The sequence below is a fragment of the Poecilia formosa genome, unplaced genomic scaffold, assembly GCF_000485575.1.
Source record: "Poecilia formosa unplaced genomic scaffold, Poecilia_formosa-5.1.2 Scaffold557, whole genome shotgun sequence".
Taxonomy (NCBI): domain Eukaryota; kingdom Metazoa; phylum Chordata; class Actinopteri; order Cyprinodontiformes; family Poeciliidae; genus Poecilia; species Poecilia formosa.
Window position 1 is genome coordinate 219,764 of NW_006800496.1, and position 18,724 is coordinate 238,487.

The window sequence follows — 18,724 nt, forward strand, 5'->3', positions numbered from 1 at the left end:
CGGCATATCCAATGCCCCAACCAACCGGGAATATCAGGGGAACAATCGCTGTCGCAAAACCGAACATTGTTGCTTTATACAAATCTGAAACTCCAAGAAATGTCTGGATCCTGACTGATGCTTAGAGATTCCAGCATTCAAGCATTAGGACTTCTTTGATCTACTGCGATGTACGTCTATGACCTCATCAGTGAGCTCACTGGACTTCTGGCACACCGTCTTGCTTCTGATTGTTGCTATGGAAATTATCAGCTCAGCTCTGCATGACTCAAGCTGACATAAAGATTTAAATAAAACATTATACTTTTTATTTATTTAACATGAAGAGATAAATACATTTGTATATGATTTAATTTTTGCTTTTGTGGTTTTCCATACCTGCTGTGGTATAAATGTTCTGAAGCCTTTTATCCACTATTATTTGAATTACTATTAATTCATTAGGATTATTCATGCATTAATCATTGCACAGTGCTAGAAACAGTCTGTGACTTATTATATTTATTTTTTATTAATTTTCGCAGACAATTTAATGCTGTGACTATTTTACCAAACAAAAGAAACCCAGAACCCAGAAGTGCTTGTATTGCTTAATTCAGGAGCCTTGGGGATTAAAGGGCTTCATGATTGTATTTCAAAGGCAGATTTCAAAAACAACTCGGACAAGAGTTTGGGTCAGGTGCTATTCCAGGATGTAGACGTGTGAAAGAATCTCCACGATGTCAGTAACACAGAGTAGCATGCCTTAGTAGGTGTGTGTGTGCGTAAGTAAAATGCTCGCTACCTTTCTGTGCATAATAATGTATGCATATATATATATGATTTTTTTTATTTATTTATTCTTTTTTTTGTCATAGTACCCCCAAGAATTTAAAACAACTTTCACCCCTGTGTAAAAGTGAATAAATGTCATTGATCATTTATTTGTGTGTTCTATAATTTTGTTGGCCCTCTCAAAAGTGATACTATCAACAATATAGTAATTGTTTGAAATATATATATTTGAAATATACTAAAGTACTTTTTTTCACCAGGGATCAGCGATTACTTCGGGCCAATTTAGCTACATAGGTTGTTTAGAAGCGAGTTTCTGGCTGCAAAGTCAAGTAATTCTGCTCTTTCATCCTTATCTGTGAAAGGTAATGCTAATGAATCCAGTTTGTTTTGTAAAACGAGTGAAACAAGTCCACACAGCACAGGACATAGGAAGCAACGATCTACTGCCACATACAAGATGGCGGTGACGTAACGTAGGACTCAGCGATCAATGAGGCGTCTAGTATTTATGTCTATGTTAACGACTTTACTTAGCATACGAATAGCCTACCCTATGCAAAGGCGCTTCATCAAGGTTGATTCTCAGTCATTGGATGAAAAAAAAATGACATCACATTTCATCACTGACATGTGATTGATTGGTTGGTTGATGTATCCCCATTGGACAGCACAGGTCTTTATAAATAAACCCCGCCCTAATGCTGTATTAAAATCTCTATAAAAATACCTATATTTCCCCACTTTTTTAATACAGCCATTGCTGTATTAAAATATATTCGTACTATATTGCCTACATGTTCATATATGAGGAACATAAATGTGGCACAAACATTTGTATTTATTTATTTTATTTTACTCACTGTTTCCACACAAAATAAGACATAAATGCTTGTCCACTTTTGGACCATATGGAGGTATTTTTTTTGTCCAAACATGATCCAACATTGTGCTGCGTTCAGGACAGGCCCAACGTCTCTCCTGTAGTGTAGACCTGAGGTCATTGAGCTCCTGAACGGGAACTTGGGGTCTCCATCTCACCAACGTCCATCCTGACTCCCCCTCATAGGTGCCATCCTCCCAGAATGCCACCTCCTCTGCTGTCAGTACTCTCTGCCTTCCTGCATCAGCTGTTAGCACAATCATTATGAGCTACAGGCATCTTTGTTGTCATTATGAAACTACAATGAAATTTTGTGGGAACAAAATTTCTTAGAATGCACACACAAAACATTAAAAACTCAAAAAAACCATCTGTTTAAAACATTCTTGCAGAAAATAAAACAAAAAAAATAGAAAGCACTCAGAAAAATTGGAAGAAAAAAAAATTAAAAGCGCTTGGTACTGTAAAACATCCTCAGAAGAAAAATATGTGCACAAAATGTAGCATATGATGCGTGCTTTGTTTTTCTTCTGAGGATTTTAGAGTTTTAGAGTTTTTAATGTTTTGTCTGTGCATTATAAGCTGGGAGTTGCCACAAAATTTCACTGTAGTTTCATATTGACTTCAAAGATGCCTGTAACATTAGAACATTTTTGGCATTGATGTCTGTTTTATACTTAAACAAATCTCATTATTTCTCAACAGTGAGGGGTTTTGGTCGGGTCCTGGAACTGGTAAACAGACCTGGGTGGGGCATAGAAGGGAAAATGGGTGGACTAGGACAGAAACTACAGTCTGAAAGGCCGTTGCTCAATCGTTGATTTGCATCTGCATCGGTCCCAGAAACTTCCTTTAAATATGAAAGCCTCTCCTAGGCCCAAGGGGATGGGGGTGAAAGGGCAATACGGACTCACATAGTTTTGGTAAATTCTTTGCAGGTCCCTACAATTTCCCATTCTGACAAAAAAACCCTTGCTGATAGCCCTAAATCTCTAAGCGCACGGCAGCGTTAGGTGTCAATAGCTGTAGAAAATCCCACTTTTCATGCCGTGTTAGTGGATATAAATTAAGCCCATCTGATTGTTGATTTACCAACAATTTCTACATCTAAATCATGGAGTGACTGTGGAGGAGAACAACTCCCTTTCAACAGGAAGGAACAGAAGTATGAGTTTTGTGACTGCAACGTGATCGACCGAGGGTTGAGAGGACAGAGCCGACAGAAGCACAGGTCCAGGGATACAGTCAGAGCTAGAGCCAAACTGAATAACTGTGCCTGGAGAGCTTTCTGTTGAAAGAAAAATAAAAGAGAGAACAGAAAGTCAATGGCAAATGTGATGCTTTTTTTTTTTATTGCGTCATCATGTGCAATAGAAATATGCAAATCAAAATCATAAAATGCAGAATGCCTCAAAACATTCGTGCCAAAACCTCTGACCACAGAGGCTTTACGGTCAGATCTGGATGGTAGAAAATAAACAAACAAATGAGGAATCAATCAAAGCGGGAAACGTTTCTGTTACCCAGGTGAACAAGTGAGTGTGACGGAGTGAATCCATGGTTTATGAGGTGCTTGCTGGAGCTTACAGTGGTGTGGATTATGACACATTGTTACAATCTGTAAAGTAATGAACAGATAAGAAAGAAGGAGTGTAAGGAGGAAGGTGAAGATCTTCAGCGAGATAACAGAAGATCCAGGGGCGGCGAGTCGGCTGTGATTAGCAAAATCACAGACTGCTTTCAGCGCTTTGCATGTCTCAGTCTGTAATTTTCCTAAAAATCATAAAGAAAGAATACTGAAATATTTAATTGTAAAAAACAAAAAATGCTGAAAGTGTATGCACTGTTGCACTTAATAAAAGAAACTGTATTTTTAATCATCAGCCCACTTTCTAAGGTTGATAACAAAGCTTATTTAAACTACAGTTTTAGAGCCCAGTCAGGTCATTAAATATATTTATAATGGTGCTTTGGATCGAGATTAACTGTAAAGAGTAAAAGTGAATTAATCAGAATGAAAGTCTGAACTTCAATCAAATCTCGTCTGGACTAAAGTTAGTTTCTTAATTATTTCACTGTTTAGTTGCAGAATGAGGCTGAGATGAGGCTGCAGCGGACATCCAAGATGAGGGTTTTAATCAGGGGTGCTGTTAATTATTGATCTGTGGGCTGCCAACTCGAAATCTCCTGCAGCAACAGCAGCAGCTGCATTCAAGAGGAAATCCACATGAGAGGCAATCTTGAAAATGTTCAGTCATCTTGCACAGATAAAATAAATACATCAGCATTTACGTTTTGATGCACAGTATTAGATGGTTGATGGATTTCATGTTACTTTCTGAGCTTTCGTTCTTCCATTTTCCAGTAGCATCTTTATCATGCATGGTTTCAACAACTGCTATAGTTATTCACATGGTTTATCAAACCCACGGCTATTTGACAGTTGCAGTGATTTTAAAAACCAGCTTTTGGTTTCATGTCTGCACGATCTGGAAGTTATTTTTCCGCCCCCAGCTTGAACTTAACACGTAAATCTTTAGCTTAGTAAAAACTTGCAAAAAGCCTTGAAACAAATTTGCCTTTTATTGCAATAAACTGTGTGCATATAATCAGCTGGGTGAAAAAACACGCACAGAGAGATCATTGTTGAAATAATGTCAGATGCCTTCGAGCTGTTCCTTTGAAATTAAATTCTTTTGAGTTATTTTTACTACTGTTCTGAGTAAATTCTTTAAATGCATAAATAGTAGACCACATTTTTTTATTTTTCTGGGATGAAAATATGGCATTATGCGACTCGGAGGTCTGGTTCTATGGGCCACTAAAGAGCCATTAACTTCAACGAGTGCATGTATGCATGGTTATTGTACAACCATGCATAGTGAGCAGGAAACTCTGCTTGCCAAATTGGGAAATGCTAAATCCTATCAAATAATGCTTCGAAGCAGCACTTCGATTACAATACAGGGATCGCCTGATGGACTCACTGCAGCAGAATTATCGCAAATGTTGAAAAGAGTAATGAAATCACACAAAATTTAATCAAAGACAGCTGAAGGTTTCAAGGCCCAGTTGTAATGCTGTTAAAACGCAGACTGATTGGGTCACATTTACAGACAAGGCTGTCGTTTGCAGCTGCTCCCTTCCTCCCACATGTTGAAGTGCTGTGAAAAGGTCTGGAAGTGCCGTCGTTCTCGCTGTTCTCGCCTCCGTCGGCTCCTCACAGTGTGGGGGGTTTTCCTGTCCTCTCGCATGCAGCAGGAGCTCAAATGCATGAGCCACGGCTGGGGAGATAGCTGTAAAAGCTCCAAAAGACTCTAAATGGATTTGTTGTGCAGGACACAGAGCACTTAAGCTGTGACCGTCCAACTGGGATTTTATTTATAGACGACCACAAGTCTACCACTGTGGTTCAGCCATCACGAGTCGTGGAGGCGGACACTTCAGTCACTCTGAAACCAAGCAGCCAATTAAACGACAGCAATTATAACTTTAAGTAAAAAAAACTTATTATTAATCAGAGTCACAAACCCAAACTGAATTCAGTCCATTTCTCCTTTAATCTGGACTCCATCTTTGCCAACCTTATTAAATAATTTAGGGGCTGTTTTATGGTGTCTCCTTGATGCTAGTTTTAGATGACTTTAACTAAAAAAAACACACACGCACAATCTGTGTTTTAAATAATCCAAATCCTTCAGAATATAAATCGCAATAGTCTTTTCCCCAAAGACAGTCTATGTAAGCAAAAAGATCCTACATCCAGAACAAAACAGGTAATTTCTCACAACATTTTGTCCCATATAAGGATGTTTTCAGACCTAAAAACTATTTTCAAAAATGCATCAAAAATGTCAATGAAATAAATGTGCATGTAATGTGGCTCCCAAACCTGTCCGTTGATAGAAATGGACAGGTTTCTATCAACAAGTAATGCAGTGCATGCAAGAAGGAAACATTTGCTTTGTGAGGAAAACGTAAAGGCCAGCCTGGAGTTTGTCTCAGAGAATGTAGACAAAGACCAGGACAACTGGAGCAATGATATCTGGACAGATGAGTGTAAATCTGAATTATTGTGACACCAGAACAGAAAGCACGGAGGTGGAAGGGTTATAGTGTGTTAGGTGTGACTAAAAGTTGGAATTATGCCTTTTGATCTCATATTTATAAATTTAAATCTAATATTTATGACTTTAAATTACATAATTGTAATTTCAAAACCTGTAATTATATCCGTGCATCTCATAATTATGACTTTGTACATTTAAATTAAAATTTCAATTGTCTTTTATTTGACTGAATATCAAAATCAAAATATTCACTGCTTCTCTCTTTTAAAGTCGAGATTGGAACTCTGAATCCCGTTATTGATTTGCAAATCAAATTTATAACCTTTAAACTCATAAACACGACTTTGGAAGTCAAAATGCTGACCTTTCATCTGCTTGTATTTTCTTCTTTCAGGTGAAGGGTCCGTTTAAAAAGCATAGCCTGCCTTTGGTTTCGTCTCAGTTCATGAATTTGAAACTTTCTTCCCTTCATTTGCTTGGCTCCGCCTCCGTCGCAGAGTTGATAGAAGCAAAACGAAGACCAGCGAAAACAGACCAGCGGTGGAGGGGCTGGAGACGCATCGGCTGATTGGCCTCTGATCAGCGGAGGAACCGGGTCCCGACCTGCCCAGCGCTGCCTCGGTTCTGTTCCGGATTAATACGTGGCAGAGTACCGAGCATGTCCCGCTCACTGAGCTGAAGTCCCCGCCGCTAAAGGAGAGGAGAACCAGGGCGAGGTGAGTTACTGTATCTGGGTTATTGTGCGTGTCAGTGCAGCAGGGGTTGTTTATTCTGTAGGGAAATAAAAGTTTCACTCGGCGGTCCGTCTCCTGCGCCTCCGGGCTCAGCTGGTCTCAGGGTTTCTGCTCCGCCACGTCAGGCCACATGTCTCAGCAGCGGCCGCTCAAGTGTGCGTGGCCTGCTGTTGCTTCACTTTTCTTCAGTTTAATTAACAAAGGAGCGCCATGGAGCAGCACCACGTGTCGGCGCTGGCCCCGCGGAGCCCACGCTGCCTCCGCCCACTAGCCCCACTGTGTCACCGGCCTGCCTCTCCTCAGCCAGGAAACTCAGTCAAACAGCTTCCGTTTATCAGATGATCAATACTTTCTGCTGGCTGACCTGCCCTGCGCTGATCGATAGCTGCCTTTTGGCGCTCGGGTTTGGTAATCGGCTCAGAGAAAACTTCCAGATGTTGTTTCTGATCGGATCAGGTCTGAGCTGAGCTGTAAGTCAGCAACAGGAAATCTGGAGATGTTTTCAAGATGAGAGGTCACGACAATCCCCAGAAGAACTGCAACCCCATGAGAAAAGGGAAATGACTAAAAGTCGTCTGGAAAACAAACGATTTGGTCTTATTTGCAGTTCTTGCCTGGAGTGAAAAAAAAAGAAAGTGTAATTTACTAAACTTTTAGCTTATTTATTTAAAACATGTTCACATTCACAATTCAAATACCATGATATGTAATTTAGATATTTGTTTGAAAGCGAGGTAGGCAGAAGTATAAACTTATTTAAACCTACGGTTTGACCTTTTATGCCTTACTTTGCATATTATTTGTTTAAAGAAAAGTAAACATGGAAACTAAAATAAATCAACAAATTTATCAGACAAATTTCTTTCACGACAGAGATAACATAACGCATATCCACCAAAAACAGTCTTTATGAGAATGTAGTCGGTTTCACTCTTTCTCCACCATCGACATCCATCTTATAATCATTTAAAATGACTATTGTATATTTTATTTTGAACTGAGTTATGTATTTACATTGTTTCAATTCAGCATTTAACCCTTTCCATGAATTCACTCCATGCACGGATACACACGTATTTTTTTCTTGCATGGATTCTTTGCTTTTTAAATCTCATCTCTAATCCTAAATTATTTCAGTTTTCAATTAATTAAGTTGATAAACAGAATTTTAACATTTACTAAGGATTTCCATTGCACCGTATTTCCATTGACTGTATTCCAAATCAGCTGACTGGTTTAAGCGTTTGCGTCAAACAAAATTATGATTTTTGTTTTTAAGTTTTTTAATCCGCAGTCTTTTACTTAAAGGGTATTTTCTTTGTGACTGCAGCGTGCAGGGGAACTGAATGTTGATGTCAGGATGTGAAGTCACTTATCTTCACTCTTATCCTCAACATTTCCCCTCTAAAGTCAAAAGAAGCTCGTGTCCAACCTCGAAACATTTCCCACACGCCACAACACCGATGCGAAACAAAAAAGGGGAGAAATGAACCAGATCTGGTGCAGAACGACTCTATGTCTATCGCCTGCATTAATATTTTGCACAAAGAAATTAGACAATTGCAGTAGGAAACCGGGACACAATTGACACCTTTAATCTGTTAGGATGATTAAAATCTCAGCCGGCAGGATGAACCTTCCAGCATCAAGCTGACCTTTCCGCAGATGAATGCAGAAGCACAGAAGCCCACCTCATCCGGCCGCCTAGTGTTCAGCTTGTTGGCCTCAGGAAACCCACTATAATCACGCTTTTCCTCCTCTCAATAGGTCTTTTTCAACCAATCAAGTTCATTTGAGTTTGAGGTGATAAATGTTCTGTTGTACTAATAAAACTCAATATCTAATAGATTTTACTAAGCATGAATTTTACCATGCAGATGTTTTAATGTCTTACTTCAAATTCAAATGGTAACGGACCATAACTCTTTTTTTATTAATATCACCAAAAAAAAAAAAAAATCAACGTGCTAATGCTCCAGACATTTTTTTCCCCTGATCTGTGTTAAGATTCAGTGTGAAAACTCTCACATTAAATCAAACTAATAGAGCTTAACATAAACTCTGCCCTCAAGTGTCCAAACTATTGAATATAGGAATAGTTCTTCAGACAATCATGAAGAGTAGGTAATAAAACTTAAAAAAAAAATTTGTTAAAAAAAAAAGCCTTTTTTGTTTTTAATTTTTAATCACTTTTGTGGATTTTTTTTTTGGACTGCCAAAACAAGTCCAAAATAAGTAAATACAAAAGTTGACATCTACTCTAGTAAAAAAAAAAAATTTTTTAAATGTATTTTATAATGATAAACAGTCAGACTGTGACTCATGTTGCATAGTAAAAAATCAACTAATGTGAACAGAGTAAATGCAGCCAGAACCGCCATACTGTTTGCATTGAGCTTATAATGTTTTGTAGTTTTTTTCGTTGCTGAGTCGATTCTCCAATCCATGCCTCCATTTTGTTCCCACACGTGGTCAGCTTGTCTTGACCAACTCGCATTCCTGTCTTCATGCGTTCATGCTCAATCACTGATTTGTCTTTCAGTTTCTCTTGAAAATAGTCATTTGGATTAATTATTGCAATAATGATTCATCCCAAATGAATCATTATCCAAAGATTCCAGGAGAGTCTTTTAAGTTTCATCTTGGGAATAAAGTCATTTAGATGAATTGTTACAATGAAAACACTTAACATTTTGATTGTTAAAAATGTTTTGATGTAAATTAGGAAGTTTTAAATTACATCGTCTGATTCAAGACAAGACTGTGTCTGGGTTTACGTCCGTCAGAAAATTAAAACATGACATTAAACCTACTTCTGCCAGGGGTATGATTAGTTTTGGCCGTAGCTGTATATGGGAGTTTTGTTCTGTTTCATAATCTTGCAGACATGAAAACGGTCTGACACAACTTTCTTTGCGCAAGAGGAAGAAATGTGGCATCTTAATGAAGCTTCTCTGCCCCTGCAGCCAATAGTGTTCATTGTGGTTTGCAGATATTATCTCTAGTATGTGAATCTGCGGAATAAACTGAGCAGTTACCAGGTTCTTGAGATCTTGAAACATTTGCTCAAAGTTATGCTGGCGCTGGATCAGTTTGTGTCTTTTCTTCCAAAGTGATGCAAGTATAAAGCCAGTCGGTTGTTGCCGTTTGGCCCTGTTGCTCTGTCTTTTTTGTGTACCCATGTCTGGGCTACATTGGGGTCAGTCAGTGGTTCTCAAGGCTTAATTAAGGTTTTTAATTTGGGCTTTTATACAACTTGGTTTCTTTTTGTTCATTGTCAGACCAGTTTATGCCATTTTTCTCTAACTGTGTATGTTTGATTAAGGCTCTACATTTCTTCTTTTGGCCACTTTTCTACTTTTTTGCACAACATGTTGTCACTCTCCAGGAACAAGGACCAGCTCCTGTGCCGGTCCTTGCACAATATTTTATCTAAGTGTTTTTACAACCTTGTAAACAAAAATAGCATTTGCTCAACCAGCCTTTATTCAGTGTATCATTTTTTTCTGCCTCATATGTTTTCTTCTCTTCTGTCAGTCTTTCCATCTTCTTTTCCTTCTGTCCTTCCATAAACGTTTGAGTTTTTGTCTTCTATGTTTCCTTCATTTTTTTCTTTCTGACCTTACTCTCCTATGTATCTCCTTGTTCCCCTAATCTTTTCCTTGTGTCCATTCTTTAAGTCCTCTTCGTCTTTCCTTTCCATCTTCTGTCCTTTATACTGTCCTGATGTTATGCCTCAATCCTTCCGTCTTCACGTCCTCTTCCTTTCTTCATTCTTTTATTGTGTCCAGTCTCTCTTGACCCTGACATTCCTTCTTTCTGTGCATATTGCCTCTCTTCCTTGCCTCCTTCCTTCTTCCTGTCCTTCCATTCTTCTCTGTTTGGTCCTTTCAGTCTTTGTATCCTACTTTGATTCCCTTGTCATTCTTTTCTTCTGTATGTCCTACACCCCTTCCATTTTTTCTATCCCTCCTTGTCCTTCAGTCTTTCCATCCTTCTGTAGTTGCTCCCTCTTTGTGTCTTTTCTTTCTGTTAGTTTTGATGTGTTTTTTTTTTTCTTCTCACAGCCAGATAAGCAAACTTGGTGGCACCAAGTAAACGAGTCACTCTTTGGTTACCTAGCAACAACTTGCGCTGCAGCAGTTTAACGTTTTGTCACGTTAAACGTTAAAAAGCAATGACGTGACGTGAAAACTGTGGATCAGACCAGAAAGGTCATGCCCCCGGTTTGGCAGCATTTCAGATATTCAAAGCAAAAAATAAATAAATAAATAAATCAAATAATTAATGTTATTTTTTTTTAATACATATTTAAAAAAAAATATTGAGTCAGTCTGGGAAAATCTGGAGTTATTGTATAAAGAACTACAAAGTCTGATCAAATTCTTAATATCTCTTGACGTATTGGACTATTGACATTTGTAATGTAACCTCTTGGAAGTAAAAAAGATGTAATGAGTACAGTAGCTCAACATGTTTGCACAGTACTGTCCTGAAACATGAACAATGTACCACAGTGCACAGGAGGCGGATGAAATCAATTAGAATGAAGCATTGAAAAATAAAATGCCCTCTAGAAAGAAGTCTGCAAGAAGACTTTCTAGCACAAGTCTCCTTGCAGACTTCTAAATGTCTGTTTTTTCCCCACAATGACACATTGGTTTTGTCTTCAAAAAAGATCAGCAGTCGGTTAAAAGATAAGATCCCACATAAGGTTGAGTGTTACTAGTTACCAAAGAGGAAGGGTGGATCAGCCTTTATCAGTGACTCTTTAACTCAGCAGCATGACAGCTGCTAGTGATTAGGTGAGCAAAACGGGCTGCAGCAAGACCTGCAGGGACATTAGCCTTGTGTCTCACATGTACGAAGGTGTGTGTTCACTTCCTTTAGTGCGATTGATCACTGGTCCTGGTGTGTAAAGGATCCCTCTCCTGCTAGTGTGGAAGAGGTGGATGGGACATAAGTGGGTGAAGATAGGTTGGGGCTCTGGCTGAGCCAACCAGTAAGTCCACCAAACTGGTTTGACTAGAAAGGAGTGGGAAGACATTCCGACAGATGTGTTTGCTTCATGTTTACGATGTGAAGCAAACACATTTTAAGGTGTTCTGTTGGAGATCTGGTTACTCTGGAACACAGATCTCTGGACTTTTCACAAAAGGCTCTACATAACTTTGATTAAAAATAGTAAAGAACAAACTGCTGTTTTTAAATGTGAATACAGCAACTGCAGGTTTCAGGAGCTTTTTTATTGTAATAATTGCACTGAATGTCCACAACAAAGTGCCATTAAAATAACCAGTAGTATTTCTTTGGATACATTTTATATTCGCTTTACCTCAGAAGAATGAACTCTGACCTGGGATTGAACTACCATTAACAATATAAACAATAATTGTGTATTTCTTTGCATTTCTCAGTCTTAAAAACCTTAGCAACATGTAAAACAACAGATGTTAAGCAGTGCCGATATAATGAAACACAGACCATCAAAAGTAAACGGTGCACGGCCAACCAGTCCTCCAGATTCATAATTCTCACTTCAGATTACTTCCCAGTTGACTTAACCTAGTGGAATGCAATCTCTGCCTTCAACAAATGTAAAATATGCATGAAATAATCTTTTTATAGTTGCACGAAGTGCTTCATGTTGTGCTCTGTAACGTCTTTACGCTGATGACGTTTTGTTTTACAGCCTGTTTGAATGCGATCATGGCCAATTGCACCAGCATGCAGTATGAACCTGTGGCAGAAATTGGAGGCGGCGCCTACGGGACGGTGTACAAGGCCCGCGACACGGAGAGCGGGAAGTTTGTGGCCCTGAAGAACGTGCGCGTACAGACGGACCAAAATGGGCTTCCGGTCTCCACGGTCAGAGAGGTGGCTCTGTTGAAACGAATGGAGCAGTTTGATCACCCCAACGTCGTCAGGTAGCGTTGTTAAAGGATTTGTTTTTATTTCGCTGTGTAATTGGTACGATAACGTCACTGGAGACGTGCTTTCCTTGTTGATTCCAGGCTCATGGACGTGTGCGCCACCCAGAGGTCGGACCAGGAAACTAAAGTCACTTTGGTGTTTGAGCATGTGGACCAAGATCTGAAGACGTACTTGGCGAAAGCTCCAGGTCCAGGATTATCTGCTGGTCGCATTAAAGTGAGAACTGGCAATAATAGTCAAGTTTAATGTAGTTTAAAAAGCGTTAGCTTCAGCCTTAGCTTCAGTTTAGTAACCCCCCTTGTTCTTGCAGGACTTGATGAGGCAGTTGCTGTGCGGCCTGGCGTTTCTTCACTCTAACCACGTGATGCACAGAGACCTGAAACCTGAGAATATCCTTGTGACCAGCCAGGGCCAGGTGAAGCTGGCTGACTTCGGCCTCGCCAAGATCTACAGCTGCCAAATGGCTCTCACTCCTGTGGTAAAAACTGCTACATCATTGTCCTTTCCGAAACAGTGTTGTGTTTTTTTGTTGGTTTTTTTTTAGAGATTTTCTTCCTCTTTTCTTTTATTTTTGCATTATGCAACATGCAAACTCAACTTTATAATTAAGGTTATTTGTTAAAGGATGAAAGTTACTGAGTAAATAAGTTAAAATGTTAAGTTATGTAGTGAGTTATTATACAGTTAAGTAAATAACAGTTAATCAAATATGTAGTGTGAACTACTTCATGATCTAATATTTCATGTTTTAGCAGATACTTTCCGTGAAGAGTCTAGTTCTTGGTAATATATCAAATATTTCTTAAAATGTTACTTAATGAAAGTTGTTGCAAAGGTGAAGAGGTTCCAATTGAGTTTATTTATTATATTAAAAGTATAATGTTCAACAGTATTTTGTTCACAGCATTTAGATGACAGCTGCTATAAATATCGATAAAATGTGATGTTGAAATGTGGAAAACCAACAGAAATTATTAGGTAATTATCGATGAATTATTAGATCCCTTATTAAAGGTGATTAAGTTCCCCGTTTAGATGTAAGAAAAGTTCAGGCTGTGTGGATGTTTTACAATCTCAGTTCCCACAAATAAGTTTGTTTGGTTCAACCTGGAAAAAATGCACTGCTACAAGATTGGACCTTTAATAGTTTCTCACTCAGAGTATTTTTTTTTCTCCAACTGATCCACACAGTTTCAGTCCAGGAACACACTACAAAAGGATGTTTACATTTTGCACCGATTAGTGTAATAAATCACAGCAGGCGAGACGTTATGCTGTTGTTGGTATTCATCACGTTTCTTCCAGTGGGTGACAAACGAGAGCTAACGGCCAAATCAGCAGCTCTGTGAGGGAGCGCTGCAGCTAAATGCACCCCTCAGCATTTTAGCATGCTTACAAGTGGGAATTTAGCAGGTGATGTTTTCCAGTTTTATATTAAAACCGATTTTTTTTTTTGTGTGTGTGTGGAAGTTGATAAAGTCCATAAATTACTATTTAAATGTCTTGTTGTTTATTTATGTCCTCAGACTCTCATTATCGTAAGTGTGTGTAAATATTTGTACTTGATGCTCCTGGACTCTGTGTCTCTCAGGTAGTGACTCTGTGGTACCGGCCTCCAGAAGTTCTGCTGCAGTCGTCTTACGCCACTCCTGTTGATATTTGGAGCACCGGCTGCATCTTTGCTGAGATGTTTAGACGCAAGTAAGTTTCCCGTGTCGCAAAGGTGTTAGCCGTTTTCTGTGTTTTTTTTTGTTTGTTTCATTTTTATTTGCAGAGTGAATTCTATATATATATTTTTTCAATATAGGGACTTGTTTTGGTTTTAATTTATAATTTTGAATCAAAATGAACTTCTTGGTCTGAACTAGAGAAGCACACGATTATGTAGTTCTTTTGGAGTCTGTGCAGAAATTCTGGAATATTTACGTCACACGTGAAATCGACAACGTCTGATCTCCTGCCTGCGCCTGACAAAGTGAAAACAGTGTGTCTGTGCGTTTAAAATGGACGTAAAAAACGAGTTTATCTCTCCTTAAAGCCGGTTGTGTAATAGCAGACATTGATATTTTATCACAGTTCCACACCTCTTCCAGATAAGCTTGTAAATAATGCACAAACAATCGTTCGCTTTCTCATCATATTTATAGTGATCCGGACAGCTGAAGTACAGATGGATTTTTACGTAATCATAATTTTTGATATCATGTTGATGCAAACTCTTAGAAAAGCGATGTACAGATGAAAGCAGCAAATATTTTGGAGAGAAAAACTTGAAGCAACATCTCCCAGATGAAGTTAGAAGTGCACAGTAGCGCCATCTTGTGGTGAAAAGTGATATTAAAGAACATAAATGGGTCAGAGATCTAAATGCCAGCGGCTTAATTGCTTTGTGAACCGTTGATGCCAAAAATGATGTTTTTTTTTTTTTTTTTTTTTGTTTTTTTTTTTTTTTTTAAAAAGGCTCAAAGTTTTCTTACATAATGTAATATACTTGGTGCACCGTTTTATTTTCACTGGACTTATGTTTGATTCAAATGTTTGAGGCTTGTGAAAGAAAATCCTGGTCCAATTGTTCAATTATTTCAAAAAGTGCAATCAGTCCTTGTTTTTGGTAAAGCTTCTTCTTCTGTTTATTTATTTTTTTTTAGACCCTTGTTCTGCGGAGAATCGGAAATGGACCAGCTTGGAAAGATTTTCGAGTGAGCGCCACACACTTTCTCCTCACCTCCCCGACTAAAACAGGCGAGCTGCTCACGTATGCAGTATATATTAAACACTTCTGTGCTCTTTCAGAGTTATTGGCTTGCCGTCGGAGGACGAGTGGCCGACCGATGTTACAGTACAAAGAAAAAACTTCCCCCCTCCCAAGGCGCGTCCAATCACCGACTTTGTTCCTGAGATAAATGAGCAGGGGGCTCAACTGCTGATGGTAGGCCTCATTGTCAAAAATTAAGGTTAACTTTTGTACTGCATCCAGAGCTGAAATCAAGATAACAGACAAACTTGTTAAATAAGATGAAGAGTGTGATTGATGGAGCGTTTCTTAAAATAACTGTAATTAAAAAGTTGCTGGACTTGAACAGCGTTGTTTACGTCTGTTAAGACGCCCTTCACACCAGATTAAATGTGCCCTCCAGGATCTCAAAAACCACTGGAAATGTTCTGGATCATGGCAAATATGGGACACCTAATTTCATTGTGAAATTCAAATAATAATAAATAGTAAGATTTCTGACTTTACTGCTCTCCCTGCCAGTAATAATGCATTGTTATGTTTCCTTATAGTATTTAATTAATTAATTTATTTAAACCGTTTTTTTTAAAAGCAAGAAAACAGAGTAATTGGTAGGACAACAGAAGATATGTGCAAAGATAACCAAGAAACAAATAACTGGCTTACTTCTACTTTTCTGTTTGAAAAGCAGTAAGAAGAAGTGAATGCTTATTTAATCCTACCTATTATCATACCAGATTTATGTGGGAGGTTTCTGTACCTCCATCAATTGGGACTTTAATTAATTTAATTAATTGGGACTTTTAATTACCTTATGAAATGCATTATGGGAAGGCGGCGTTGAGGTTTCCGGACAGATTGCAGCACATTGTCTTGTTGCTCAGCAATTTTAACCTTGTGTAGGACTTAGTCTTCATATTTCATCGATTGCTACTGCGCTCCAAATACAATGCAGGGCTTTTTTTTTTTTTTTCCAGATTTCTAAGAAACATTTTGCATTTTAACCGTAGCCTGAAAGTTTCCCAACTCCCTTTCCCCTCCCAGCAACCAGCCTACAAGCAGAATGTGGACTTTTGTGTGCAACTGCACTCTTCTATAGGAAACCCAGTGTTGTCTGAGCTCTACTTGCCAAGTTCCTGAGGGTGTCTCATATTTTTCCATGGATCGTGAACTGACCAATTTTAGCTTCTTAAAAAGATCCTGTCACTTTTAGCACACTCCTTTCTCAATTCTTGCTGACTTTTAATGTCGACAAGGACGTGTCGGTCACACTGAGGTCTTGTTAAACAAAGTGAGATATTATATTACAATTCTAACATTTTCTGTTTTTCTCCTCACAGCAAATGCTGACCTTTGATCCTTTGAAACGGATATCTGCCCTCAAAGCTCTAGAACATCCATATTTCCAGGAGGAGGAGAAAAAAAGCTGAAATCGGACTGTAGAAACACGCAGAAGAATGCAACAGTGTCTTTAAGCTTAGGATTTTATCAATGCATTTTCTTTTTAGTACAGCCTGTGTTGTAAAATTTCACTCTGATATTCCTGGATCAGGAGGAGAAGATAACATTACTGGCTTCTGAACTTTTCACAATTACAGATGTTACGATCACCAACAGTACCAGTGTTTTAAAAATGCAAAACAGCTGCATGGACTGGTATCGTCTCATCTGCAGCGCTGCTCATTAGTCTGAAAAATGCCTACCCTGATTTTTATAATGTTTTTTGTGATACTTCTCCATCTGAACCAAGAACAATGCAAGTCTGAGAGGACCTATTAGCTATAGTAACATTAGTGACAACCACTGTATTCAAATCACGAGAAAGCAGTTAAAATAACATGCACAATTTTAATAGTACTGACATGGCTCTGTAATTTAAAAAAAAAAAAGTGTTGTTTTGTTTTTTTTTTTTTTTGTAATTTAAAAAAAAAAAAGTGTTGTTTTGTTTTTTTTTTTGTTTTTTTTTTTGTGAATTTCATTTCAAGTTTTATTTTGGTTACACAAGGAAAACGATCTGAAACCAACCAGCACTGGGACCACAAATAAGTCAGACCTGATTCCATTACTGTCAGATACAATTTCTGTTTTACTTTAACAATGATCTATACAAATGAATAAATGTGAACGATGCATAATAACTGAACCAGACTATTTTTTTCTTGGCACACAAAAGATAATATAACAATATTATCTTTTGTGTGCCAAAAGATAATATTTTTCTTTCTTTTGGTGGAGAACGTGCAGACTTTCTCCACCGAGAAAGTCTGCAAGATGCCTGTGGTCAGTGTTCAAAGCTTTTAGTCTCCAAGCAGCAACCAAATCTCGTAGTTCATTTTAAATATGCATGGATAAAAATGTTAAATATGTTGGGAAGCTGTTGTTACTTGGAGTGGATCAGTCAGAACATGCAAACTCCATGAAGAAAGACCCCAGGCCGGGATTAAAAAGCATCAGGACTACCAACTGCACCAATGTGCAGCTCGAGGCTTCAAATTGAACCTGCAAATCAGGGCTGTTCTACTTTAAATATGACGCATTGGAAGCATTTAAAAACAAAATACAAGTTACTGACTTAATTTAGTTTAAATTATTCTTTGAAGTTATAAATGCTGACCCATTAGAAAAAAAAACATTACAACTCACTGGTGTACCTGTAGCTTCTTTTCCGGCAGCAGTAGGGAAAAGTCCGTCTATATGATGCGCCACAATGAACTGGTCCAAGGTAAGTTAATAAAAGACGTTAACTTAATTTACTTTTAAATATCCTCTTCAAACACTTTAAATTAGAACTTTTAAAGTATTTTTATTTAGGCTAAATTGAGCTAGCATCTTGCTAGCTAACACCTACTTCCTGTGTAGCTGAAGTAGGTGTGCGATTTGTAGTTTTCATAAAAAGCGTGGCTTCTCATTTCAATAACGAATTTGAGGCTCAGATCAGATGCTAACTTCAATGTCTTTTTCTGTGACGGGAGTTATGTTGCTGATTGATTGATTGACGGTATTCCCACTATGATTAGGGTGAGGAGACTCCGTAACTCAGTATTTTTTTTAGTCCATTTCAGGCCCATCATTATTTGTGTGTTGTCACCCTTATACGGTTTATCAATATTTCTAGTCTAATGAGTGTGACCGAAAGAGAGACGCATTTTCCAAATAAAATATGAAACTCCGGCATAAATCTCCGAAAAGCATTGTGGAATAATGTCCTTAGTTGTGATGAGCCACACTTAATGTTCTAGGCCGTAATTAAAAATGCTATGTTTGGCGTAAAACCACTACATCCTCACAGTGGAACATAGTGGTGGCAGCATCATGTTATGGGGCAACCGAGTTATTTTTTTTAAGATGGATAAAGTTAAGAGTTATAAATACCAGTCAAGTTTGGCCAAAACTTTAAAGGGGCAGTATTATGTCATTACAGCACAATCAAGGTCAGTTGCTATAAAAATGCTGCATATATCAAACCTCACTTAAAAGAACTTAGACTTCATAATTTGTCATCTTGAAATTGGCCTGTGACTCTTTAAGAAGCTCCAGCTCTTCCTGACACTCCCACTTTAGCACTTTATAACAACAATGCTTTTCATGCCGTTTG

The 18,724-nt window shown here is 38.2% G+C and overlaps 1 protein-coding gene across 2 annotated transcripts; it reads left to right on the top strand.

Annotated features, from left to right (window-relative positions):
- Nucleotides 1–6,268: 6,268 nt before the first annotated feature.
- Nucleotides 6,269–17,006, top strand: cdk4 (cyclin dependent kinase 4). 2 transcript variants are annotated; one of them, XM_007540743.2, is made up of 8 exons: nt 6,269–6,443; nt 12,154–12,388; nt 12,476–12,611; nt 12,706–12,873; nt 13,987–14,096; nt 15,044–15,094; nt 15,189–15,324; nt 16,470–17,006. In XM_007540743.2, the coding sequence occupies exons 2-8, from the start codon at nt 12,171–12,173 to the stop codon at nt 16,557–16,559; spliced, it is 909 nt and encodes a 302-aa protein (XP_007540805.1). In that variant the 5' UTR covers nt 6,269–6,443; nt 12,154–12,170; the 3' UTR covers nt 16,560–17,006. The 2 variants fall into 2 exon arrangements, with proteins under 2 accessions (XP_007540805.1, XP_007540806.1); XM_007540744.2 differs by lacking the exon at nt 6,269–6,443 and adding an exon at nt 8,267–8,369.
- The last annotated feature ends 1,718 nt before the right edge of the window (nt 17,007–18,724 follow it).

Bases quoted from the DNA above. Each gene is read 5' to 3' on its own strand.
- cdk4 (XM_007540743.2), top strand. From the start codon at position 12,171: ATGGCCAATTGCACCAGCATGCAGTATGAACCTGTGGCAGAAATTGGA. The intron at 12,389-12,475 runs GTAGCGTTGTTA...TGTTGATTCCAG, and splicing joins GATCACCCCAACGTCGTCAG to GCTCATGGACGTGTGCGCCA. The intron at 15,325-16,469 runs GTAGGCCTCATT...TTCTCCTCACAG, and splicing joins AGGGGGCTCAACTGCTGATG to CAAATGCTGACCTTTGATCC.